The sequence below is a fragment of the Cygnus olor genome, chromosome 5, assembly GCF_009769625.2.
Source record: "Cygnus olor isolate bCygOlo1 chromosome 5, bCygOlo1.pri.v2, whole genome shotgun sequence".
In the NCBI taxonomy this organism is placed as follows: Eukaryota; Metazoa; Chordata; class Aves; order Anseriformes; family Anatidae; genus Cygnus; species Cygnus olor.
This window is the reverse complement of record NC_049173.1, coordinates 37086263-37113376: the sequence shown is the minus strand read 5'-3', so window position 1 is coordinate 37113376 and position 27114 is coordinate 37086263. Positions and strand designations below refer to the sequence as shown.

The following is a 27114-nucleotide window of genomic DNA, read 5'->3' as shown; positions in this document are numbered from 1 at the left end:
CTGCTTCTGGTGTATTACTGTTGGTGAAGTGTTTGTGACTGTGCATCATGTAGACCCATCTAGAAATATTTTAACTGTTCAACTACAGCAAAGCTGTTACTGAACGTTTTGGGTGTGGGGGAGAACTTCCTTTCAAAATACGTCACACTGCGCCGTTAGGTGTCTGCGTCTTTTTGGGGACTTCATGTTCTGAGATAAGAACCTTGATAATAAGGAGAAGCCTGCTGTGAGAGAGTGAGTTCATAGCAAAAATTGGAATGGGTGAATCGTTCAGATTTTAATTTATTTTTCAGAGAGTAAGTGTGGAATGTTAAAAGATGGATGCAGTCATTAAACTTCATCTGTGTGTGTGCATGCGTGTATGAGAGGACACTGAGATATGGATAAAATATTTTTATAGGAATGAGTCCTCATTCTAGAGAAAGAAGAGGGAATTTTAAATTGGCATCTGGGAGTACTGCAACAGTGGTGCCCTGCAGTTCTGCCTCCTGGTACTGTGTATGTTTACCCACCCATTACAGAGGCAGCAACGTGCAATCCCTGTGTTTTTCAAACCCTTACGCGCGTTACAAGAGAGCTTTAGAACTGAATCTAAACATTTACAAATGTTTTCTTTTGAGGTGCTTTACAAAGTACAAAGATAATCCAGTAACACACTGAAACCTTTTAAAAAATCCTTGGAACCTATGGTCAGGTCGTAGGAAACTCGAGGAGGGTCTGCACAGAGCAGAGCTGGCTCTCAGGTTGTGGGTAGATTTCTGGTGTCTGTGCAGGACACTTTGCCTTTTCTCCTTTCTGTTGCTGGTTTCTTGTTTGTTAGCTTGGAACACGGTTACGTGAATGAGCTTTTGTGCCTTGTGAGCAAGCGGTGAGAGATTCAGATTGATAGCGTAGGTAACGAGATTATTACTGGACAGTTTTTGGGAGTGGGAGGTTTCAGGCTTTGCATTACAGAGGGTTATACTGACTTCTGGTCAAAAATGACCTTGTGTTTATTAAGTGTAGGTTCCTGGTTTGATCCTGTTTATTCTTAGTTCAGCTGTTTTATTTCATGTTACAGTGTATTTTTAGCACATTACAGGTTTTAATGGCGGTCATCCGTGGTGCTAAACTTTTAAGTACGAAGGTAGCTAGATAGTGTCCTGGAGGTTTGTTCTGCCTAGTTGAGTGACTCCTGCAAAGCAAGGCGTGTTCAGGGCTCACATATTTTCAGCGGTACAGCTTGCTGGACCTGAGCTCCGCTCACGGAGACAGTTGGCATAGCCACGTTCAGGATTTCTGTGCTGTCTACTGTGTGAAGAGCAGCGGCACACCGCACGCTGCTCGGGTTCGTGGAAAAGGAGTGAGCAGCAGCCCACGGGGTACTCAGCTGCGTGCCGGGTCTTGGCTTCTACACTGGGAAACTCTCACACCCCGTTTTGGGTCTTTATTAGAGAAATTACGCTAATCTTCAGCGATCTCTTCGAGAACTGCTTGGAAGGTGCCAGCAGGACAGTTACAAGTAAGTGAAATTCAGAAAGGAAACTGATGTGAGTGGTGGTTTTGCATAGGCAAAACTGGGGGCAGACACTTGGGAGCATGGCCCTAAATTGTCCCAAAGGAAAAGCAGTGTCTGTAGGTTGCTGCAATGACTTGTTTCTTTGTGGGAGCCTGGAATTCTCCTTCATGGACAGGCAGGGAGAAGCCGTCTGAGGAGCACGGTCTTTGGAAAGCGAGAGAGGGTGGAGATAGCTCTGTGGCACATCCTGTGGTGTAAGAGGAGCAGATCGAAGCTTTACATGGAACTGCTGGAAACCTGTAAACCAGCTGCAGAAGGCGGAGCTCTGCGGGGCTGTGATAGCGGCTGTTGCAGAATCTCTCTGTACCATTTTCCTGGTTTCCTGCTGTTTCTGCAGAGTCTCGATACTGGTTTCATTTCTTGAGCAGTATTTGTGTCCGCAGCTGCACAGATCGCTTCTGTTGCATCTAAAGAAAAATGTGAGAGTAGGTAGTTCTGAGCCCAGGTTATAAAAAGATTGTGATGTAACTGCAATGTTGTTGCTGGGTGTTTTTTAAAGGAGAGAAGAAAAAACAAAGCAAAAAATTGACCTTCTGTCAAAATATTTAAGCCATTTTGTGTCCAGTGATTTCATGAATCTGGGTTTGGAAAGCTACCCTTTTACCACAGTCTGGCAAGCCACCTATGTGTCTGTTCCTACTATCATCGCCTTTGCACTGAAGGAACACCTTGGTATTCAAGTTGTGATTTTTTTTTTCCCCTTCTCCTGTTAGCAGAGAATGGTCACTCATGTTAACAGAAGTGTCAGTCATCCTTCAGCTGTAGCTACAAATGATGGTGAAACGCTCTTGCAGCAGCCTATGGTACTTACTGCTCAGCTGCTTCTCTCTCGCAAGGGTCTGGAGAAAAGTGAGCCAGAAGCAGCACAAGGATGGCTGGTGGAGGGTCTCGTTCAGCAGTTCATTCCCTGAACTTCACACAGTCAGATGGGTTTGACATTATGGGCCCACTGAAGCTGGAGAAGGGTCTATCACACCTCTATACCAACACCGTATGTATTTTTAATGAGCTTTACTAGAAAAAGATCCAAATGCTTCCTTTGTTCAGCTACGATATGTGGCAGGTCCGTTCTTCTCCCCCCACTCTAGAAGTGACACCCTTCAGTGAGTCTCTCAACAGCTTGTAGTGAAGCCAAGATCTGCTGCATTAAAGATCAACGTTCTGCTGTAGGTTTTAGGCATGTGTGAGGCTGTTCCTTGCATGTGGTCAGTGCAAATCACAGCTTTTGCAGGACACCTGTACTGGTTCAAGGATGGCACTCTGAAAACCTGTGAGCACTGGTAGTATAGATGGTACGTTTATTTCTGAGACATTCTGCTGATGTGAGAAGCCCTAATTCCTAGTGTCTTCAATTACCTCTACTTTTCTTTTTATTTATTTATTTATTTTTTATTGTGATTTCTACTTAGTGCGTAGGCTATGGTAACTCTTGAGTTATATATGGCAACTATTCTGTCCCTAGAAAGCAGCAATTGTCTGGCAATTATAGGTAAACGTATATGGCTTGGGCTGGAAAGACTAGGAAATAGAGAGGCAAAGCTGTACTTGCCACTTGGTTTCTTTATTCCATCATGAATCCTGAAGGCCAGGATGAGCAGAAGGCCCTCTCCAAGCTGGAACATCAAGTAGAGCAGTGGGAAGAAGTACAGGGGGCCGATGACTTCTGGGGCAAAGGCAACCTTGAGGATGGTAGAGCACAGCTGGACGTTCTGGCAGCCGGTTTCCATGCACACTGTGCGCCTGCAGCTGAAGGAGGAGGAAAAACGTTGACAAAATCTGATCCATTTTAAACAATTTAAGACAGACTCCACCCCACCTTGCTGTTGTAATGTTTCATGCATCTGCCTGTGCTAAAAGCTGCTTTATCGGGAGCAATGTTGAGAAGAACCCTAGAAGGTTTTGCCTTGTGCTCCCTGTGCAATGTATGGAGACACATCATGCTATAAACGTGGACTTTGTGTTTAATGGTGTTTGGAGGACTTGTGTCCCACTCTGCTGCTTCCCACAGAGAAGAAATCTGTTTCCAAGGTAAAAAGAGGAGTCCAAGCTGTGAAAGCAAAAAGTGAATAGAAAACAGTGAGGGTTAGAGGATATCTTACCCGAATTAGATGGGATGGGAAGGGAAAGAGAAGTGTTTTGTTTGTTTTGTTCTTATGCAAGGTGTGGGAGTATGACTTGGGACCAGCTTGCAGTGTGTCTGCTCATACTCCTAGGACACATTCTGGGAAACTGCAGCCTGCGTATTTCACAAAACTGCATCCATTTTGAAGCCAATGCTTTCCCCATTGCTCTGTATACCGTGTCTCTCTGTTTCTTCTGGTCTTAGAGTGAGGGAAGGGAGGAGCAGGGGAACATACCGGTCATTAAGCTTGAAGACTGCGGAGAGAATGTAGCCCAGAAGGAATCCGATAAAAGGCATCAAGGCAGAAGATCCGAGGAGGGATGGTGAGAAGACGACCGTGATACTGCTTCCCACGTTGGCCACAGATAGAACAATTATTGCAACAGATGACAGCAGAAGCACAACCATCCCCGTCTAAAATAAGTGTTAAAGACAGGGACAAGATAAAAACCCCCAACAAAATTTGCATCAGCTGTTGGAAGTGGCTGTGCCCAGTTCCCCATGCATTACGTGGGTTTATAGTGAGAGATTCACAGTGGTGCATAAGTGCCTTCCATGGACGCAAATGTTATAAAAAATGAACAAGACACCATCTTTAGGCATTACCTAGAGAGACCTTAATTAACTAAGTATCTTTCTGGCATGTATATGTAGTGACTTGCTCTGCCAGCAATGTTTCTCAGGTATTGCTATGCATTTCTGTCCACGTCCCTCTGTGAGTCTGGCATGACATGCCTGCTACCCAAAGCAGGTGGGGAGGAAGCCTCTTTGCTCACAGCAGCAGGCGTGGAATGCAGGTGGGGGCTGCATTTTCAGACTGTCTTACTGGTGTTCAGCAGAAGTAGTACCTGGGGGATTCTGGGAGGCAAAATACAACCCTCATGCCTGTCTCTCCACTTTGGAATCCAGTTTGTGTGGAGCTCCCCAGGTGATTTTTAAAGCAACTCTCTACTGCTTCCTCTTTTGTAGAGGAAATAAATGGAAAAGCAGTGTTAGCAGAAAGGAACAAGAACTACGGGGCAGCTGGGCCACTGTAGGTCACCTTCTTATGCTAGATTTTCGATGTTTCTTTTGAAACAGTCTGGTTATCACTGCCCTGTGCTGGCTAAAGAGACATATAAAGAGCTCTGCTCCTCCTACACCTAGCCTGGTTCCTGGGTTCCCATCTCTCTTACAGGTTAGTGATTCCTAATGCCATTTTGTCAGGTCTTTGTTAGGTCAGGGTGCCCAAATCTTATTGCGCTTGGTCTCAGTTTCTCTGGGATGAAGCCTTAGTGAAAGAAACCAGGACAACCAGCTTTACAAAGTTGTTAGCAGCTCTCTGGGTACTGCTATTGAGTTAGGCAATGGCCTAGCTGGTTGTCCAGATTCTCCTTCTGATGTCTGAATGCTTAATGGACAAGTGAGGCAGGAAGATGATTCCAGGCATAAGCATGTGCTTGGAGGTCTAGTGGGTTCAGCTGGATAGTTTGTGCTCTGCTGCAGCTCTGAGAAGTGGGAAATGTTTGTTTATTCTATCTGGGGTCTGCGTTGGTTGCAGCAATAGTCAGAGGCAGTGCCTATGAGGCTAATTAGTGCTGTCTGTAGCAAAAGAAATTGAAGTTAAAACTGAAACCAGCAAAGGAGAGCAAAACAGGAAGATGCCTACAAATTATTGTTTGTCTGGTAAAGGTGGAGGGCTTTACTCTGGGAAAATATTTTAATGGCTAAAGCAGGGAAGTGGATGTCCTGAGTACTATCCTCAACCCTTTCATTGATTTGTGGCATGTTTTAAAGAAATTAATATTTCTGTGACTCTGTTTTTGTAAACTTCCTCAAGGTGCTTGACTGAAAGGTGACTAGCACAGGATACTTCTTACCTTGATGACAAATCCGGTGTACTGTGGTTTCTTCTCATTCAAGATGATGCCGATGGCACAAGGGATTAGCATCAGGGCCAGGGAGGTGATTATTCCTTTGTAAGGTACCCTGCCCTTCAAATCACCCTCATACAGTCCTCCCGAGTAAAGATACAGAAGCAGAGGCATGAGTCCAATTGCCAGAACCGTTGAGCATGTGGTCATTACAATGCTGAGATGGAGAAAGAAACCTTCAATAGAATAATTACTTTTTTTTTTTTTGGTGAAATATACTTATTTTACTAATCTGGACGCATGGTTTTAATACGAAGTTTACCTTGCTCTTTCCCAGACTGTCACTGAGGCTCCCTCAACATCACTATCAGGTTGTAGGAGGATATGATATGAACAGAGTGAGGGGAAGATGGCTCAAGCTCTGTATAAGCTCTGAATAGACCCTTGTTTATGGGTACAGCCCATACTTCAGAAGTTCACGTGTAGCAGAGAGAGTAATGCCTCACACTTCTCGCAGGGACACATTGGCTTGCTGAGCAGCCTGGGTGATTTAAAACTATTCTAGGCTTAGTACTTCAGTCATGGTCCAGCCTCTTGTGGACTGCTAATGTCAGTTCAGCCAGCTTCTGAACCAGCTGTACAACTGGATTGGCCTGGGCAACAAGCAGACAGCCTTGCTTACCTGAGGTTCATGTCACCTTTCAGTGCCAGACTGAAGACGTTTGAGAGGTTTCCACCTGGGCAGCAGCCACAGATGAGGATGGCCAGGGATTCCGTAGGGCCCAGCTGGAAGAGCTTGCCCAGTACAAATGCTGTCAGGGGCATCACGCCGTACTGAGCCATTACAGCAATAGCTACGCCTTTGGGATTCCTGAGGTGAGTTGTGATCTTGGCTATCTCCATCGTACACCCCAGAGACACCATGATGATGAACAGGACCACAATAAGGATCACATTTAGGGCTGTGTCTGTGGCCTGCTGGCCAAATGCAAACACAGGTGCTGCACTGGTCAAGGAGGTGCTCTGTGTGCAACCTGGGCTCCAGAGCTCTGGGCTCTCAGAGGCTCCCCTGGACTTGTTCATCCTGATGAAGAGTTTAGTCGTCCCTTCTTCTGTAAGCAGCTGTCAATGTGAGGAAGGGATTGATTCAGAAGTCTGAATAAAATACAATGAATGCAAGTAAAATGCGAGTTCTCCTGCTCCCTTTGGTCTGCACCTTTTCTCTTTCAGGCCACCACTCTTATTTAGCAGTCATTGAAATGGAAATCTCTTCTAAGGAGTTGTGTAAATTGTAAATTGTCTGATGTACAGAGTCACAACAGACAACTTATGCAACTCGCACGGACAACCGACACTAGTCACAGGACTCGGCTTGTTAGATCCACAGCAGCCAAGGGGCACCCTGTTCCCTTCAGCAATACACGGGGCAGTTGGTGCAGCTTCTGCTCTGGTCTCCCTCCTCTTCCACCGTTTGTCCTCACCATAAATATGAGGGCAGAGCTGGTGAAAGCAAGAGAAAGGCTCATGCAAAACTGGTAAAGACAGGCAGAAGAGCTCTTGTCCACAAGATACAGCTGAAGCCAATGGTTAAAAACATGATGCAGCCAGGGTACTTTGTTTTTAACAAGTGTTATAAAATGCTTATGCTTCTGTCCATAAGTCAATCTCTTAACAGACTAGGAAGAAAATTCCACGCCTGCTGCTGCAAGCAAAGAGGCTTCTTCCCTCTTTGCCTCAGGAGGCTGTGGGAAATTCCCCCTTGGATCAGTAGTGTCTCTAGGAAACTGCTAGGGGCTTTCATGTCCCTTTTTTGATGCAAGTTCTTCTGATCAGAGCACCATCTAGATTTTTTTTTGATTGCATAAGAGAATTAATTCACCAAGCTTTCTCAACATTCAAAAATATTATTCCCCCCTTAGCACTGAGCAGAGGCTCCACATGGCAGGACCCTCCATTGACCTCTGCAGTGCATGCCTGTGCTTCCAGCATAAGGCTTTCTGGCAGGGCACAGCATGCACACAGTGCCCGGGTATGCAGGGAAAGGAGACCAGGGTGGCTGGCACCACAGTGGGAAGCGAGAGTAAAGAGGTGGCTGTCAAAGGCTGTTCTTCCAGCTGCTGTAGAGGGGACCTCTTGTGGTCCCCCACCGCTCCCCGTGCCCTGGCTGGACATGGGACGTGCCTCCCTGCATTGTCCACACTGCAGGTGCTGTGCTTCCTGACTCCTCTAGAGGTTTTGTCTTCATTTATGGAGCAAGTTGACCTGAGCCACCCCCTAGGTCAGGCATGGGTCTCTAACAACATGCAAAGTAAAACACATTAAACCACAGTGAAGTGAATGCCATTACCTTACACACCTGTGAGCACAGCTCTCAAAGGCTTTGGTGAGGTTGCCTGCTGCTCCATCCCTTCCTGGCCATGCTCAGTGAGCAGGAGCGCTCTTCAGTCCTTCTGCATCAGGAAAATCTTCCCCCCTTGGCAAAATCTTGTCCTCTGCTTGCAGAATATAAAACCTGGGTCTGAAAGTATTTTAGATAGGGAAATTTTCAGAATGTGTGTTGTTCTAGGGCGGCAGTCCTTTCCTCCGTGGTACAGGACTGGGGAAGGGATTTCAACCTGGGAGGCTTACTGTGGTATGGCCAAACTTTAATCCCTTTGCTGAAGGTCATTATAATGCTGCTCTGCACACTTCAGGGACGTCCTCGTCACCCGTATTCATCCAGGAGCTCCGCGGGCCTGACCTCTCCAGTCCCATTGCTCTGGAAACGCCACTGGCAGCAGGAAGGAATGGCAGAGCAGCCCTCCCCGTGTTCCCCACTCGCTTTGGGTTGGGAACTTTGTTTTCTAGGCTGGGAGCCAGCCCGGAAAACAACCAACAATAGCTCTGTAGCCTAGCATGGCATCCCTGATCAGGCTGGGAGGAGGAGTGCCCACAGCAGGATGGAGCCACACCAGGAGCCACCAGCATCTCTGTGTGTCCATGGCTTCTCCTGCAGCCTTGCCATTAGTGCCTACGGTGCTGCTCTCAGAGGCCTCTGTGTCAATGGTGAGGCAAAGAGGGACACCCAGCCACCTTTCTAGGGCCCTGGCCAAGTAAGCGAGAGGGGGTGGCCTGCTACACTGCATGCATTTCATTTTGCTTTGGGCAGCTGCAAGGTTCCTAGGATAATGTAGGTGCTGCCCAGGTATTGTGTGTCAGCAAGGCCCTAGGAACTAGCAGAAAATGCAGGAGCAAAGTGCCCAGCAATTGCCTCTCTTTTTCTCCCTCCCTTCCCTTTCTTCCCCCCCGCCCAGATCCCCATGCAGCCTCTCGAAATGTTTGTTTTCACAGTGTTGGCCTTTTAGCTGTCTGCTGAATGTTGTCAGGAGATGCAAGAAGGGTCAAGTCAAGCAGCTAAGTGGTTTTGAAGTGTCGCTGCCTACGCAGCACCCAGACCTCCCCCTGCCAGCTCAGCGCTGCTCAACGTTTTAAAATGACGATGTTGTAACACCCTCACCCTTTGTCTTTGCAGGACTGTAGAAGAATGCTTCAACTACTCCAGTAATTAAAAAAATGCCTGCTAGTTGTTTGCTCTTCAAGTGTTCCTGCTCGTTCCCAGTAGCTAAAGCACGAAACGCCACGGGAAGCAAGGGAGAGACTGGTTGAGAGAGGCAGAATAAACGAGCATCATTATTTCACTCTGATTCACGCTGGAGATGTCCGGTTGTTTTACACAGGCACTGGAGCTGGGTGCTGGCAGTTGGTCTTGGCCGAAGAGCCGCATTGTGGCTCTGAAGCTGCTGCTCACTGCGGTGGGACCTGGGACCTGCTGGTGCCCAGAAGGGTGCCTGGAGATGGAGCAGAAAGGTTGGAGGAAAGATTTCCACGTTGTCTAGCGGGGCACAGAGCAGGCTTTGACCTCGGAGGAGCCAAATGGAGGGGCCAGCAGCAGCCACCCAGTGGCTTTTGACCATTTTTTTTGTCCATTTTTCTGGACTCAGCTCTTAAAGGGTAAATTTCTAAATGCTCTGTGAATGAATGTTCTCTATTTTTCTCACAGCTCAAATGTGCCCAAGTAGCTTTCTCTGCACGGTGAGGTTCTGTGCAGCTCAGGCCACTTGAGGGCAGTGGTTGCATGCCCAGAGCCAGATTGCTCTCCGAGGATAAAAGCCCTCATAAAACAACAAAGTCTCACCGTAGGTGCCATCGCTTGGACCTATTTTTTTTTTTTTTTTATTGTCAGATACTCCCAGATTCAGGGGTATGGTCTAATATACTGGGTGTCACAGGATGTTTGACAAGCCTGAGGCACTAAAGGTGATATTCAGAAAGCAAACCATACAGAAGTTTGCAGGCTTCTTGTTGGAGCTCAGCATGATCTGTCTTGTAGAGTTTTTTTTTTTTTTAAAGACACCAATGGTGTCAGTGCTTTATGCTTTCATAATGCAGCTTCATAAATTTACTTGACAAATATGAAGAGGCTCTCATGCCTCTTTCACTGGTGGGGAGCCGAGGTCCAGTTTTCTAATTTGCAGCTGGGGCTGTTATTTCTTCTGTGTTTTTACAGAATTTAACATAACTTGAACTCAGCCCAGTTGTTGCCCAAAAGCCATACTTCAGCAGATGTGCCCAATAAGACTGGTGGTGATGTGATTTGTGCCAGATTTCACACTATGTTGGCCCACAGTCTGAGATGTGACCTGGGCATCTGGGTGCCCATACTTTGCTCATGTAAGGTTTACTTGCTGTACAGTTATATGCTTAACTGTTTATTTTTCTGTGGGGTTTTAAGGTGTCTGGCTCCATTTAGTGCCAGAAACAGCCTCCTGAGCCTTTGTTATATCATTGTTTCTTCATTCTCCCCCCCCAGCTGCTGAGTGTTGTCCTTTTGTTCAGGAGGATGCTCGTGGTGGGTCAGCACCCATCTGACCACAGGAATGCCAAAGGACTGGAGCAGCCTGTCCTGAGGTAGGGTTACCCTTGCAGCTGTGTCTGCCCAGTGCTGGAGTGGCCATCAGGCTTGAAGAGGATGGGTTTCTGCAGGAGAAATCACTCCTTGCCATGATTTGTTCCAGCTGTGGCTCCCCAAGGCCACAGTTCACTTCTGTTATCATCATCTGGGTGATGCAGCCCACCTGGCTTCCCAATTAAAATCTAGGTACCTTTAGCTCTTTAAAAACAATAAGAGCCACCGTTTTTCTCCAGAAGCTCCTGTCATAATTAAAGCAGAAGCTGACCTGGTTTTGTGTCTCCTTCCCAGCCTTTTGGGTTGCTCAAATGCTGGTTGCCTTGGGCTTATTCATAAATGCACGCAGGGTAGGTCTCTGAGTTGTGTGACTAGCAGCTGCTGCCTGCAGTTTGGTCTGGCTCAACACAAGGAAAATTGTGTGTCTGGGGTGGTGATTAAGCCTGTTTATGTCTGATTCTACTCTGATGGATAGCGAGTAACGAGAACAAATCGATCAGGCTTGTCCTGAGATGGAAACCATTGCAGGATCACAGAATGGTTGAGGTTGGATGGAACCTCTGCAGTTTGTCTGGTCCAGCCCCATGCTCAAGTAGGGCCTCCTATAAATAGGCACAAGCCACCATGAGCTGGGGCAATTGATGCCAGGATGAGGGCCGTGCTCCCTTCTCCTCACCCCTGTGCTGGGTCCCGCCGTGTCTCTATGCTGGGGGGCTGGCAGGGTGAGGGGGGCTGGAGAGGGGCCTGGTCCGAGTGGTTGGCACCACACCATGGAGGCCTCTCCCAGCTACTGGGGCGTGCCATCAGAGACTCACTGACCAGCTGTGTCTGTGATGGCATCCCACAGCACATGGTCTAATACCCTGTGTCCCATGGCGGGGTGTCCCCGTGCCGTCCTGGTGGCTGCGCCATGAGTTCCAGTGCTGGGCATTTGCTGGCTCTGCCCCACAGCACTTCTCTGAGTGCCAGCAGGAGCCAGTGTTGTTTGTGTTGGTTCAAATCCTGTTTAGCATCTATCAGGATTAAAAGAAAAAAAAACAACAAAAAACCTCTCACACAATTTTGTTTGATAGGAAAATAATTAATTTTGCAATTAGCTCTGCCCAGAACAAATGATGTAAGAGTGCTGCGTATGGGCTAAATTAGTGCCTGCTGAGACACAGCGCCAGCATCTGTCTGCTTTGGTGACACTTATTTTAAGCAGGCGGAGGAGGGTACTGTGCACCCTCCTGTGATGTTCCTGATGGCTTTGTCTCTTGTGGGGGCCCGGGGAGTGCTCAGCAGCTCAGCTGATCAGCAGTGAAAAACCAGCTAACTCCTATGCCTCTTCTCCATTTTAGGGAATTCACTGTAAATTTGAGCTTGGTGGTCAGGTGGGCATTGCTTATGCTTATGTCCTCAGAGTCCAGGGAGCTCTGGAGAAACCAATCCCAAGGGCATGAGGCACATCAGCCGTGGAGGCCTGCACTTGGGGTGGGGCGAGGAGAACACCTGTGCCACCAATGTGTCCCCACCTGTGGAGGGACATCCTGGCTGGCTGCCCCTGCCCACAGGAAGGGTGGCATTGAGCAGGCTTACCCCAAAGACAGGCCTCTGGTGGGGGGGGCGATTACGCAGAGTGTAGGAAGCCCGTTTGTTTCCGTGATGTTTATTTTTCCCCAAGATATTGCTTATTGTCTATTGTAGTCACTTGTTAACTACGTAATTAGTGGGTCTAGTTGATCTTGACTGTTTCGTTTCCTTAGGGACCAGATGTAAAAGACAGCTTCATAAATATTTAACAGCTTAAGTTTCCTTCAGATTTTGGTAAAATGCTGTTGGCAGGCCATCAGGACCTTCCTTAAGCCTCTGTCTGATCCATATAGCTTTGATTATTGCTCTCATTTTCATGGGAAAAACAAGCCTTTTCTGCCATTCTTCTGACCTATGCTGGGCTATGACTTTGCAGAAAATCCTGTGTTTTCTGTGGGTCAGTTGACCAGCCATTGTAGTATGAGCTTGGGAGAGATGATCTGGGTGACAAAAGGTTCCCTGGTCTCTTGTCTATCTTCTAGCTGTAGATGCCTTTCACCTGTGAAGGTCAATTTTGCCTTGACCTGAAGTAAGTGTGCTTCATTTGTATCCAAGCTTACATTTTAAATAATTTCATCAGGGTAGATTGTGCTCAAGTTCTATTTCCATAGATTTAAACTGCTCAGTTAGTAGGAGAGCACCATGTGGGAGCATGCCACGCTCCTCAGTGCCTTTGCAGGATACTTATAGGAGTTACAGGGCTAATAAGGATGAAATTGCTGGTGCCACTGCAGAGTTCATGGCTTTGTCTGATTCTTGTATGCTCCTTTGGCATCTTTGCATCACTGACAGTGGTGTCTGAAGACACTGTCTCTGTTCTTTCTTACTCTTGTGGCTACTCGCAGTCTTCGCAGCAAAGCTGTAGATTGCTTGTATTAGATCAGACTTTCCCCTCTCTCATTGGCACATTAGGTGCTTTGAGAAGAGGATGCATGAGCTTCACAGCAGAGATTTCCCCACAAGGCAAAAATAACTGTTGCAGCCACACTGCACTTGCTCATAAGGCTCAGGGCTGAGAAAGTCACTGAGCAGACAGCCTGGGTCAGTCTAGAGCTTGCTCCCTGCTTTATCACTGTCCCCTGTGTGGGGTGGGGAGGGGAAAGGTCCTGAAGCAATCTGAGCTTAATAAGATGAGCATAACCCTTTCCAGTTACCGAAGGGTTTCTTCTGGTTTGGCTTCTTGATGTTGCTAAGGAATCCTGACTAAATCTACAGGCAGCAGAAACATGGCATTAAGCCATCAGGAGGGCATGCAGCGTTACTGACCATTAGCGCAGCGAGGGTGTAGGGACTTCAGATAGGGGAAAAAGCAAAGGAGGATCTGTTTGTTTACAAGGCAAGCTTTGAGAGAACTCAGTGACATAGTTATGTCACCGCTTTCTAGTTCGGATTTTGGGAGAGAGTTGCTGTTTTCCCCCACTGTTGTCATTCCCTTTGTCTTAAACTTGCACCCATTGCTATGGGGCCCTGATTCAGACCAAGAAGGTAGGACAAGCAGAGGGTTATGCTGTTTGCTTGTGGGAGAAGCGAGCTGGACCTATTTCCTTGCTTTCCCTTGCCTTAGGACATCAGGAACATTAGGAAAGCAAATTTCTGCCCTCGTTCCACCCCTACAGGCAGGGACTGAAGGCATGTTTTGCTTCCTGGTGGTGTGGTGAGGATGAAGACCCTAGAGGATGGGAGATGTGGTACTGGGCTCCACTGTGCCTTGATGTAATGCTGGGAAGGCTGGGAGCCTGGTGTGATGGTGTATCCTTTGGTCCAAGGGAAGCTCAGTGCCCCAGCCCTGATGTGCAGCTGATGTGCACCATCCTGCTAAAGCCCTGTTGCCTCCCTCCTGAACTCCTGGCCTTTCTGCACAGTGCCGATGAACCATGAACTTTTCAAAGTTCAAGCAGGCTCTTGAAAACCCCTTGCTTATTTGTGTACTTTGCCATCCATCTTCACCTTCTGCAGCTCCTTAGGCCCACGTGTGCCAAACTTTGTCAGGAATGCTCCAGGGAGCTGGCTCCTGTCTGCACACCAGCAAAGGTGCGTGCCTGTGGCTGACAGCCCTGCTGTTCAAAGACAGGCTGATCTCCACTGGGTTTGTGCCTGCTTCTTTGTGTAAAAGGAAAGGAGAGCCTCATATCTTGCCCAACTGTGCTAAAGGAATAAGGCACATCCATCCTCTGACCTGTCTCTGGCCACCGTGACTTATTTTAGAAACTGAGGGAAGCGAATCCTTATCAGACAGTGATGGACTGACTGACCTGCTAATGGACAAAGTCTCTTATTGCTCCCATTAATAAATACCCAAGTTAAACGCTGGAGCCTGAGGAGTGTTGTTTCCACATCCTGTGGATACTCTGGCTATCCAAATGTATTCCTTGTCCTCCTGGATATTTTGCTGAGTTTCTGGGCTGATGGAAACCTTGTGGCTTCGAGTTCCCTAAATGAATTAGGCACTGTTGTCTTTTGGTTGTTGCTGCTCCTGTGGTCACCCCCTGTGCTAGGTCTTGTACAAGCACCCAGGCAACGGCAAGCCAAACCCAGCAGTGCAATGCTTTTGTCTTGCTTTAATTATAGCAGGACACAATTATTAGCAGCGTGTTTTTATTTCCATTAGTTCATTCTGACAGCAAACAAAGGAAGCCATTATATCTACAAGAGGATGTTTCAGGAAGTGTCGTGGTAAATAAAGCTAACGAGACCAGTGCACAAGAGAGTATCACGTTCTCTTACAGACAGCGATCGATAATCAGGTTGCTACAAGCCAGACCCTTTCAAGAGGCATAGTACTGAGTCTGCACTCAGATTGGCCTTTAATCTTGGAGGATCACTGAGCTCCTCACTGACTGATACATTTATCACAGTTATCTAACCCCTAATACAGGTATCCCTGGAAAGACATATGGCAGGTCTTTCAGTGCTGTAGGAAATGAAAAAAGTAAGTTGGATGGCACCCACCTGCCACTTTCTGGCAATACGTTTCTGCTCTGCAAAGGAGGTGTGGACCAGGCTAAAAATTGCATGTCAGGTCTGGGTTTGACCTTGGATAATGTTTCTGAACCTTCCCAGCTCCCTGAACAGTAGTGCATAGTATACAACATGTTTTGGGAACATTGTGCTTCTGTGTCCCTGATAAAATTGAGGCTGCTGCCCCTGGCTTAACTTTTCTGTGCCTCTTTGCTGCAAGCAATGCTGTTCTCAGAGGCAAAATGTTACTGAAGACCTGCTCTTAAAGTTGGCAAAAAATGCAGTTAAGCAATGCGATGTTTTTTGAGACAGCAAAATATCTTCTAAAAGCTTTTTGCGCAACAGTAGAGAAAAAAATGGCAAGAGGCACGTATATTGCAGGGTTTTCGTTCTTGAGATCTCTAGTATTTCCTATTCTCCTCATTTTAGCATAAGTCTTTTGATCTTGCTGTTTGCCCCAAAGCTCTGGGCATTAGGTGAGGTTCTCAACTTTATTTTATAATAAAAATGTAGAAGTTTGTAGCCCTCAGGGATTTGGAGAAAAGTTTGAAAATGTAATCATAAAGTTCAAGAAACCAGAGCGCAATTAGGAGAAGCTCAAACATTTATAATTTTCTCTAAAAACCAGAACAAAAACCCTTGTGATTCTTAAGCTGTGATTCTCTGGAGTCTGATGCATAATTTTTGAGTATGTGGGGTTGGCAGTGCTGGAAAGGATGCTTTTCTTTGCCCAGACCATGTTTTTCTTCTGCAAGTTTTATTTACCAGCAACTTTAACCGTTTCTGCATTTGCAGACTGGGCACTTTCTGCATCCACACCTCCCTGTGTGGGATGGGGCAGCACATCCCTCATGTCGGGTCCTATGGAGCCCTGGGTACCTGAGTGGGGCAGCTGTGAGTTTCCAGGCAGTTTCCCCAGGTGCAGCATCATCTCCTTCCTGCCGCAAAAGAGTGACGGAAGGAAGGATCCACCGCCTCACTACCAAGCGACTCCTGGGGGCTCAGAGCAGAGCCCAGCAGTGGGATTCACTCCCTTGTGCAGCACGGGAGGCTGAGGAGCACTCTTCATCTGCCATATCTGTGGGCTTGGAAAGGGCAGCCAGTGGCAGACACCTGGCTGTCCGGTGTAGGTGTGTCTGGCCACATGTTTCAGAGCTGCCAGGTCTTCTGCAAATCCACAGCTTTGCTGGGAGAGCTTATATCCTACCTCCAAAACCTGGCAGAGGGATGTAACTTCCCCTGCGGGCTCACAAAGAACGAGACTCTCTCCACCTGGGGCTCACTTGTATGGCACTGAGGCAGACTGTGGGCATGCCATGCCCTCCCGCAGCATCTGTTTTTCTGAATCTCCCCCAGCCCACAGCATGAGGCTGCCCAAGGGAAGCCTGGAAAACCCTGCAAGGATGGGGTGACAGAGACGGCTTCTTCCCCCCGCTTCTCCTGCCCCGAGCTGCCCTCCCTCGGGCACCGCGCTTTTATATTTTTAGAAAGCACAGTTTGTGTTCCTCAGCGCTAGCTGTGCGCGTCAGTGGCTGCTTCACAATGAATTCTCAGGGGCCTGTCGGCTTTGTACGTGAGGGCTGTGCCCCGCCACAGTATTTTCTGCTGTGCTGTCAGGCGCACTGTGGGCTCTAGCTGCCTCAACATGGCGGCCTATTGTTCAGTGCCCGCCGTGCTGCTTGAAAGCAGGCCCAGCGCTGGCAGCGTTGAAGCCCGAGGTCCCCTTGTGTGAGGGCTGCTAGAGAAGGTGGAGGAAGAGAGGGGACACTGCCGCCAAGGACAGACAGCCCTCTGGAGGATAGGGCTTTGCTGTGTGGATACAGGTTGACCATGAGGCCTGGGGGAGCCATTGAACCCCTTGTGTCAGAGAACATGGCAGGATCAGTAGAGCAGTCTGCAGCCTGCAGCCTGGCTGGGCAAGGGCAGCATCCTTCTCGCTGGATGGCTCAGGGACACAGTACCAGGGGCAGACACCTTTTCTCACACTGACTCTGACAGCCCTCCTTAGAAATGACTCTGCTCCACCTTCCATGGACCCCACTGTGCGCACCCGTATTTGCATCGGGTATCCATCTTTTCCCACAAAAGTAGCTTGTTCTGGGGAGCTTGTTTCACCACCCACCCGCTGTAAGCACCTGTGAATCATGTGGCCTTTGTAAAATGACCTTGGCTAACCTGTACGATCTCAGACTAAGCTTTCAGACCTTTCAATGCTTTCACAGTTTCCGAGCTGGGCTGAGCGCCCTTCCAAATTGTCAGCCTGACGCCACCCATGCTGATTTATGTTCCCTGAGAAATGCAATTGTAACTATTTCCATTAAGAGAGCCCTCAAAACCGTAAATGGCTCCAAAGTTGTGAAGAATGCATGCCCCCGGCTCCCTACAAATTGCCCCTTATATTTCCCTGAATCTAGCTGTATCCGGTGCTTCAGCTAAAGCAGCATTTTTATTTACAGCACGTGCACGTATGCAAGGCACACTACCAGCTTGTGCTGGCATGCTGTCTACACTCAGACTCGTACCAGAATTCCTTTCCACCACTGAGGCTTCCTATCGCAGCATTGCTCCCCAGGTAAAGGCCTCTTTCGGTTTGTCCTTTTCCTCACTATATTTGCTCATCCACTTGAAAATAAGATCTCCCAGGATATTATTGTCTTTTATTCTGGGTCAGCAGCTTGTTTGGGGTTTTACTAACAAAAATGGAACAATTCTTGCAGGATTTGTAGGACAACACACTTTATTTCAGGCACAAACAAACCCTGGCTCTCAGTTAGCATATGCGAGCCGCTGTACAGGACTGCATTCACCTACGGAGGTATATAAAGGGTAATGATAATGTTGCCCAGAAGGCTAACACATCAAAGGCCGAAGAGCAGTTAAAATGCATTACGAGCTGTTGGCAGTGATTGTGGGGGGTATTAGCATATTGCTGGTTTAGACGGCCTGAGTAAATGAAAACCCTCTGGATTAATTGGTACACCAAAGAGATTTGGGAGGAAAATGGAGTCTGATGGAAAATGACAAACACTGGAGAACGCAGATAGCTCCGCGTGCTGACCTACGGCAGGGCACTGCTGATTAACTTGTGGCTCCCTGCTGTGCCCTGGGGAGCTCGGCCAGGCCAGGCTGCCCCACCGGCAGGAGCTGCAGTGCTGCCATCCTTGCATCCACGGGTGGTTAGAGGTGAGACTTACCAGGTGTCTTCTGACACCTGGACACCACAGGAGAAGAGTTTAATTATTTTTAATGATGTGGGGGCTGGGGGAGGGAGGGGAGGACTTATTTAGTCTCCTGGTGTCTGGTGTCACAGAGCAAGTGAAGCTGGGAACTTAAATATTTATTAGCACAGAGACTGCTGGCTGAATTGGATGGCAACCAGCATGGGTACTATTGAATGTTACAATACCATCCTTTACCATGTAAACCAATATTCCAGCTTCTACTGTGTATTTTGTTACTAATGCTTCAATTATACACAAACAACATTTAAACTAAGTGTTACAGCAACAGCTACACAAACTCAAATTATACTGGCTTATTCACAGGTGAATTGACCTGCTGGAGCTCACTGACCCACCTCTCAACCCGCCACAGCCACACCAGGTAAGTCCTGCTCTCCTGGGCCACCCATCTGGTGACTGGAGCTGGGTACCCATGCTGACACCAGTGGGCAACAGGCACTGACAGGGGGCTCCTTCACCTCTTTCACCCACCCACACTGGGGTGTCAAGGGTAGAGGATCCTCTTCTTTTCTCTGACCAGCAGCTGGACTCACCAGTGGGTTTTCTTCAGGGTTTTCAAAAGAATTTGCCCAAAGCCAACCTGCTGCTATATTTATGATTTCTTATCTGGGCATCATATGGCTACATCCTCAGTCTTCTTACTATGATCTAATCCACTTGTCATCATCTCTGACAAATGATGATTTTCTATTGTTAGTTTTAACTAGAAGCTTCACGGTTTGGGTGGTTTCCTATTCAGTTATGCCAGTCCCCTTGTAGCTCAACAGTTAGCTTCATTCCTATGCCTACCATTTGAACTCTGCACTTCACACATTTGTCTCTTTCAGACTTCAGGTGTCATAGGAAGAAAAGAAGAGAAGATGGTGTGTTTCTGGTCACCTGAGATGATTTACAAGCTCCCTTTCTCCTTGCATTATCCTTTCAGTGTACAGAAAAGGGGAAGGAAGAGCTGCTAAAACCTGAGCACTGCATGGCCTTCTGGTGGCTGTGTGGGCATGATGGGGATGGAAACTCCAGGGGGACCTTCCTCTGTCCTTTCTCCAAATATATTTAGGAGCAAATTATGTGAGTAAAGACTTGGCAGAAAGACAGAGAAGGAAAGTGAGACGCTGTATGCAGCTCATGTCCCAAAAAGCTCGACTCCTGCTGACACAAGTTTGACAGGCTCCCACCTGATCTCCCAGCTTGTTGTCTCAGATGATTTAAAGCATGGTTGAGCTCTACAGCCTCTGTCATTACCTGTCCCACTGTCCTGCCAGCAACTCCATCCTTCAGTGGGTGTCACAGGAAAAGCTTTGTTTTCTGCTTGTGCCAGGGAGCATTGTGGTAATGTGGGAGAAACAGCAATCTTTTACACTTTTTTTCATATTGTGAAGGTAATGGACACCAACTTCTCTTTGACTTGTTCCTGAAAAATTCCTTGTTTCTCCCATAAATCCAAGACTTATATAAAGAATCTGTTTTCCATCTTAAAGCTAAAGACAAACATCAATTTTAAAATCTATTTTTAGTGAGTTGCATTGTAATTTATAATCTTAAACTGAAGTTTTAAAAGTGCTCTCATCCTTGAAAAGAAGAGACCATTTCATTGCTAATGACTAATGATAAAGTGTTTTCTAAAGGTGACTGAGTATAGCACAAGAAGTCTTAAATATATTTATTAGCTTATTAAACATAATGAATTGAATCTGGTTGCTAATATTAGCTATGCCTTTGTAAGTGAAAAGCACTTTTGGTTAGTTAGACAGTTTCTTATCAAAGAACAAAAATACAACATTAAAACATATGCAGCTTACTGAATAATCATGTTATTTGTCAGACAAGCAGAAGAATCATCACTGAAGCACTCTCAACGTGCCAAATTGGGTAATATACATAATTAGGATCCATTTGATTAGATATGTGCCCATGGTAACAGCCACACTCATGATCCACATATTAGTACAGCCTTGAAATAGTCTTCAAGGAGAATGATGGCAACAGTGCACATCTGAAGCTTTACTGGAGAGACTTTTGGAACATAACCTACGTACTGATTTCCTCTGTTTCTGTGGTTATTCTTTATTTTTAAACAATGCATGCTTTTGTTCTCAAAGGTGATATACTGCTTCCACGAAATGTCACTGCACTTTTATCCCTAAAAGGAAGATCTCGTAATCATCTACATAACATTTTAAAGCCCCAAACCTTCCTATATTTAGGGACATATCCCAGCAATTGGCAAGACTGCTGCAAGCTGTTACTGGGAGGTGGGAGCAATCATCACCTGGAAGCCAGCCCATCTCAGATCCACTCTCCTCTTGGAGCCCAGGACAGCCCGGTGATGGATAAGGCCTTCTGGATGTTCTTTTAGGCTGTTGCAGGAGCCTCATGAAGACACTGCAAGGACTCAGAGAGAAGATAGATTTTGCATCAGATCCAAACCTCTGAGAGAGCCTGCAAGTGCTGATCTACTGCCAACCCACAGGGAATGAGTCTGGAGGGTACTATTTGGGTAACAGTGGAACCCAAGAGAGTTTGTTTAGCCGTAGATGCAATATGAATTGTTCCTGCAGTTTATTTTTACATCCTTAAAGGGTGAATGAGTTTGGAAAAGTTGGGCAGAGGCAGGGAATTAGCAGAATGAATTATTAGGGGTTATTTATACAAAATGAGAGAAGTAGATCTCCTGGCACAACAGCGTATGTCCGGGACGATGAGAGTTGCTGCTTTTGCAGTAGTGACCACTGGGAAATATTTAAAAGAATCTTTTTCCCCCCAAAAGGAAGAGATCAGAATATAGATAAGTTTGCCCAGGTGAAGGCACCAGGCAAAGACTGGCTTGTAGTGGGGAAACCTGGGCAACAAATACCGAGAGTCTGGCAGAAGAGGAGTGTGGATCACCCCTGGAGAAGTCCTGGCCAGCCTGATCCAGAGGGGTAGGATGGATGTGACTAGAATCTGGCCATGTGAACTATCCCACCAGTGCAAGAGAGCCGTCATGTACCCATGTGCAGACACCTTACACTGTAGAAACAAGACAGGACCCTGGTTGGGGATATATAATGGAGAGGGAGTCAGCACTGAAAGACTGTGCAAAACAACGATTCAGGAAGTCTTCTGGCTTTTTGGGAAAAAGGGGTTTATCTCAAGTGTATAGGAAACACAGAACAGCTAAAATGATTTCATGGAGGAGCACAGGGGAAGACTTTACTCTCTGTTTTGGCTTTTGCTCTGGCAGAAGAGGAGCACTTTTCTCCAAGGGGCCGGTGACACACACAGCCGTGTTTGCAGCCTTCAGCTGGAAGGCAACAATACTGTAAGTTATGGCTACACAAGGCAGTCAAACTGTTACTAGGTATGGTGGTAGGATTATACAGGCAAAAGTAGACTTGTGGGTCCATCTTGGGCATGCACTGCCTGATTCAGAATGGGTCACCTTTCTCCATATTAGTGTGCTGTTAATCACACTGGGGACAGGATCCATAATCCTCAGCAACAGAAATTAAGTTCACTGATCAAAATGCACTAAAGTGGTTTGTCAAATTCCTACATCCTTCTTTTTCAGCAAGCGCTCTTTTTAGTATGGCTCCCCAAAGCAGGGGATTATTCAAACGATTCACACTTGCAGTATAAACTATTTGGTCTGAAACAGTTCAGACCAAAACCCACACCTGCCCTGGCTGGGAGGGAGGACCGCTTTTTTGTGTGAATCCTACAGCACCAGTAGTGATGCTGCCTCCTGTATGTGACAGAACACTTGTACTGGGCGTGCCCAGATGCTTGGGATGTCCTGCAGGCTGAAGGGTGTCCTCTGGCCATGGGGCTGCCGGTCTGGCATCTCTGTGGGTGGTGAAACCAGCCTGGAAAAGGCACAGCAGATGTACCCAGCGTGAGTGTGAGAGTGCTCAGGCACACATACGTATATAGAGAGTATTAGTCCCTCCTGTGATAAACAGCTCTAAGGAGAGCTATGTGAAATTTTGAGTTTCTGCTTCTGTTTTCCAGAACAGAACAAACTGGGGCAAAAAAATAGGAAAAAATTGTTTCCTGGAATTAAAACAGTCATGTTCAGAAATGTCTACATGTTCTGTTTTGACATTTTTTGGATCAAAGTGAAGCATTTTGACGTTTCTGAGGTAGGAATGTTTTGTTTCAATTTGTTGAACTGACATGAAACGTTTCATTTCAAGTCTGCTTAACATTAAAGTAGGCAGTCCGTTTCCTTGGGTTTGGGTCCCATTCTCTCCTCTGGGCTGTGCTCCCTGGGAGCTTTGCCCAGCTCCCATAAAGCTTGGGCAAGGTCCACGTTGTTCTCAGTAAATGTAGCTCAGCCACAAGGCCCCATGCACAGGAAAGAACAGAGGCCTTTTCGGGAAAGTTCATTTTGATGTCGAACTGAACCAGAATGAAAAAGTGGGGGGCAGTTCACCCCTGACAGTTCACCCCTGACAAAACACAATCTCATTTCAGCGGTGTCCCTATCTTCCCAAGGGCGTTTTTTAATTGTGCAGAAGCTGTTTTCTGATCAAAAAAGGAGGAAGTCTCCCAGCGAGCGCCTGTATAGGTGTTGACAAGATCTACATCAATCAGCTCCCCAGAGGGCTGCAGGCTGGTCCCCTGGACTTAGTCCTTAGTGTGGGGATGGAGCAGACCCCCCGGAGCACACACTCCCTGGACAAGCTGTGGAGCCCCGCTCGCCTGCTCGAGGCGCTGGCTGAGGCCCAGGCAGCCTCTGGCTTGGCTGGCCCCCAGGGGGAGCGAGGGTGAGAGGGCTGAAATAAGAACAGAAGTTGCTCTCGGGATGTTAGCAGACCCTCTTCTTTTCTGGAGACGGCTGTCGGGTCTTGCTGGTGTTCCTGAAGAATTTTACCTAAAAGCTGCTCTGGTTCATTCTCGACCAGGCAGATCCTACTGCTTGCTGTGCAGGACTGGGCCCCTCCTCCCCCTTTCCTGGGCAGCAGCTTCAAAAGATCTCTGATTTTGCTCTCCAATCAAGCAATCTCATTTGCAAAACAACTGCGAGGGCCCTGCGAAAGCAGAGGGCCTGCTCCTTTGTTCGGCGCTGGCTTTGGTGACACAAAGGAACCATAAAGGTGATGGCGGAGAGGCCTGGGCAGCAGCAGCGCTTCCTGGGCTGCCAGCACGGGCCTCCCTCCCCCAGCTGTAATTTCAGACCCTGAACGTCAGGATTATGCAGGGCCGAGACCAAGGCGAACAAGGTGGATTGCAACTATTCTTAGCTACAAAAATTATTCCCGGCTTGCTTTGAAATCCGAACCAGGGTTAATTTCTCCCCCCCTTCCCCCAGCCTGTTTCCTCTCCTCTTTCATGTACCTATTTGCATAGACTGTCATCGCAAGAATCTCCATTAAAATTGAAAGCCTCCTTCCTGCATGTCACCTCTCACAGCCCCCTTCCGCTTGCCCTGCGTGACTTTTGGAGGGCTGGAGAGCAAAGGTCCTCCGCTAGCATTGCCTGGCCGAGCCCTGCATTCCCCGTACCGCTGTGTTGCTATAGGAACATCTATCAACTGGGGAGTGCCGGGGAAAAAGAGCAGGGAATTATCTTAATTATCTAATGATTGATTAATATGTGTTTACAGAGCACTTCAAAACTGTGCATCCTTCGGTAAATTGTTTATTAACTGGGCAAGTGGTATAATTCGCTGAACTCCACTCCTCCACTCTCACTGGTTTCGGTGGGAGAAAAGGGTGGTAGGCAGTTTGCGGGATTTGTCATAACTATATTATTAATATCTCTAGTAGTTCTACTTCAGGAAAACAACTTAACTATGAGCCTTCCCTTTAAATTTTCGTAGGCAGGGCTGCCCCCACCTGCCACTAATGTTGCTCAAGTGCCTCCACTATAAAGACCTGTGCTCAGGTGTTCTCTGCTTTGGCAGATTTCACCCACCTGGGTCCCTGATGTTTGGCCCTTGCCCTGCTTCCTCCCTCGTCTGCTAATGAGCTGAGACCATGCCCAAGCAGATTGCAAGGTGGGTGCAAACCGATCCCTTAAAGAGTTCTGCTTCACAGAGCATAGGGGAATCTGGGGTGCCCAGTGCTCTTCCCTGTGTGCTTGATAAACAGGGCTTGTAGCCTGCATGGCTTTGCTGTGAGCTGCCAGATGCTCTGGGCACCCATATGTGTGGTGTGACCTCGGTGTTGAGTTTGACCGTCCTTGTAGGTGCAGGCAGTGAGACAGGCTGGTGTTATAGGGTGCAGGCACCCACCAAAACTGGTCTTCCCCATCTAACCCAGAGGGGCTGTTTCGTGGGAAGCTGATGGGCTCCTTTTCTCAGTAAGGTTTGTGAGGGAGGATGATGGGGAGGGTAATAAGTATAACTGGAGGGGCTGCTTTCCTCTGGTACTGCTCCATGCAGAGCACAAAAGGCCTTGGATGCTGTGGGATGGGCCTTGATCAGGTGTGTGACATGTACGGCTCGATAGTTTTCCAGTGGAAGTACAGAATAAGTAAGGGGACTTGCAAAACAAAACAGATTTGTCCTGGGTATTTACAAGTTATTTAAACCCTACTGATTTCAAGGACTCTCAGGCTTCTCAGTCCCTACGAATCTATCTGCCATACAGCAGATAGCATCCAGTAAAAATGCCTTCACATGTGGCAGCCACCTTCCTGGTTCATTTATAGGGCCTAATCATAGATTGCTGCAGAGAAGTCTCCACTCCTGCTGAAGAAAACAGCAGCAGCGTTAGGTTGCTATTCTGTAGTAGTTCAGCACTAGAGGGGGATGTAGCATGTGCTTTCCAGCATGTTTCATATGGGCATGCAACAATATTTTACAGCAATATTTATGAGGCGGCTGTTTTTTTAATTGCTGACATGAAGATTTTTCTCTTGCAGGGGCAATTTTCTTGCATAGGATAAAAATCAGAGAGGCTGCTGTTTTCCAAGCCTTAAGAGACTGTGCTTGTAGCCAATGAATTTTGTGATGTTTAATACGTCTTGGATATTGGGGCCTCAGAACTTAGGGCAATTCTTGGGTCTTTTTTTTTTTTTTTGTCTGAAGTGAGCTAGTGTTCGAAAAGCAAATAGAGGCTGCTCTTCAGCTGGCTAGGAGGGTCTGGGGCCTGTTCTTCTTGCCGTCGTGACATTTAGTGTGCTGTGCCAGAGGGCTGCAGCCGAACTGTGGTAGCGAGTCCTGCAAGTGGCTGAACTAAGGCGGAAAGCCAAATCCACCCGGCTCGGCTTGCTTGGAGTTTCTGCACGTTCCTGTTCTGAGCAAAAAATGGCTCTTTGATTTCACAGACATACCAGTAATAAAAAACAGTTGTCCACTTCATGAAATGTTGCTGCCTCATGGGTGTTTTTGCAAACTTGTAGAGTGTAAAAGCTGGTCAAATTCCTGTCTCTTCTCTTGTTTTTCTCCTCCTCATCTCCCAGGAGCCTTTCTCGTTCCATATTTTGTTCCATGGTGCAGATGAATGTCAGTATGGGGACATAATTTGGTAGCCCTCTAGCTCAGGGGATTTCTCCGGGTGTGTTTGAGTATGATGTCTTGGGAGAAGAGCAGTTTTCCTGGTGCATGCCCCATAGATGCACTAACACAGCTGTGCAGCCCAAGCAGTCCTGTACTGCAGCAGAAGGTGGGAATGACACTTGCTGAAGAAAACCCATTTTCAGGGCAGGAGATAGAGGCTCGCTCGGATCTGAGTTCTGCTGTGCCTATGGCAGACGTTCACGTGCAGCTCCATGCCCTCCTCCTTGTACCCTGGACACTGCACGGGGCTGCTGTTTCCACCTCGCACTGAGGGCAGCGTTGGAAAAGACGTCCCCATTCACGTTTCCAAATACAAACTTTTCTTCCCCTACTTTTAGTGCCTGTAATTACCTCTTTACTCCAGTGCCAGCAATCTTCTATCAGGCATCGTTATTAACAGAGAGAAAGGAGAAGGGGAGGGAGGGAGGGAGAGCGAGAGAGCCACAAAACTTAATTTAATCACAGCACCCCATGCTCAATTTAACAGACACAACAGCTCCGAATGGGGTCCCTGTGCAACGGGAGGGCAGGCGGTGGAGCGTCCCTGGAAAGAATTAATTGTGGATGACAATGTGTAAACAGTGCGGATGAATAGGGCACGCAGGTGTGAGGCACCGGGGCCATGCCGGGGACTTTTTCACACGAATTTCAGCTCCTTCACTGCTGACCTGCTCCTGAAAATGTGATTAGTGTCGGCGTTGGGAAACCATTCAGGGTGTCAGGATTTGGCACATATTAACTAGCCCTGGGGGAGAGAAGGGGGAGCGCCTGGGGGCTATGAAAGGAGGAAGTCTGGCAGGCGAGGGGATTGTTAAAAGGACAGAAAATCCTCGGTACTGCGAGGTGACCGGGCTGCTTGGGGGAAAAATGGAAGACGGGCAAAGCAGAAGAGCACTCTGAGGCATCCCAGCCCTAACTGAGCTGTGTGGAAAACAAGGCATTGCATCGTGGAATATTTTTCTCTATGTGTCCATCATAAATATTGATGATGTTTATATTACTGACTTCTTGGCGGGGGCTTTCACAGTTCTAGACACTTCAGCTCAAGAGATAAACAGTCAAAACAAGCAGGAAAATTAATGACACAGCAGCACCAAGAACAGGAAATATCTCCTGGGTAACATATGGATGTTATTCAGCATGTAAAAATCCCCCTTCATCAATACGTACCCTATATGTAAGGTGATACATACAGACAGGGGGTTGTATAATGGGCCCAATTTACCAAGCACGAGGCTAGACACTCTTATATTATGTTTCCTGTGCCAGCCTGGCCCTCTGCATCCAAATGTCAGATTTAAGAGCAGAGAGCAGATGAGGTTAGGATTTTTTTTTAGAATGATGCAAGAGGAAGGACAGCACTTGATGAGGGCTGCCGTGA

General features: G+C 47.4%; 1 protein-coding gene and 1 long non-coding RNA gene across 5 annotated transcripts; one reads left to right on the top strand and one right to left on the bottom strand.

The window, feature by feature from the left end:
- Window positions 1-51: 51 nt before the first annotated feature.
- On the bottom strand, window positions 52-8174 carry SLC10A1 (solute carrier family 10 member 1). Of its 2 annotated transcripts, none has more exons than XM_040558792.1 (6): window positions 7881-8174; window positions 6216-6655; window positions 5540-5750; window positions 3916-4094; window positions 3108-3304; window positions 52-1965 (listed from the first exon to the last, which is right to left on the bottom strand). In XM_040558792.1, the coding sequence occupies exons 2-6, from the start codon at window positions 6614-6616 to the stop codon at window positions 1775-1777; spliced, it is 1179 nt and encodes a 392-aa protein (XP_040414726.1). In that variant the 5' UTR covers window positions 6617-6655; window positions 7881-8174; the 3' UTR covers window positions 52-1774. The 2 variants fall into 2 exon arrangements, with proteins under 2 accessions (XP_040414726.1, XP_040414725.1); XM_040558791.1 differs by having other exon boundaries at window positions 7890-8172.
- A 25-nt stretch (window positions 8175-8199) lies between these two features.
- On the top strand, window positions 8200-23249 carry LOC121070955. 3 transcript variants are annotated; one of them, XR_005820316.1, is made up of 4 exons: window positions 8200-10480; window positions 17465-17580; window positions 18554-18611; window positions 19078-23249. It is a non-coding gene; the product is annotated as an uncharacterized LOC121070955 (long non-coding RNA). The 3 variants fall into 3 exon arrangements; XR_005820315.1 differs by having other exon boundaries at window positions 8200-10828; XR_005820317.1 differs by lacking the exons at window positions 8200-10480; window positions 17465-17580 and adding an exon at window positions 18292-18392.
- Window positions 23250-27114: the final 3865 nt, after the last annotated feature.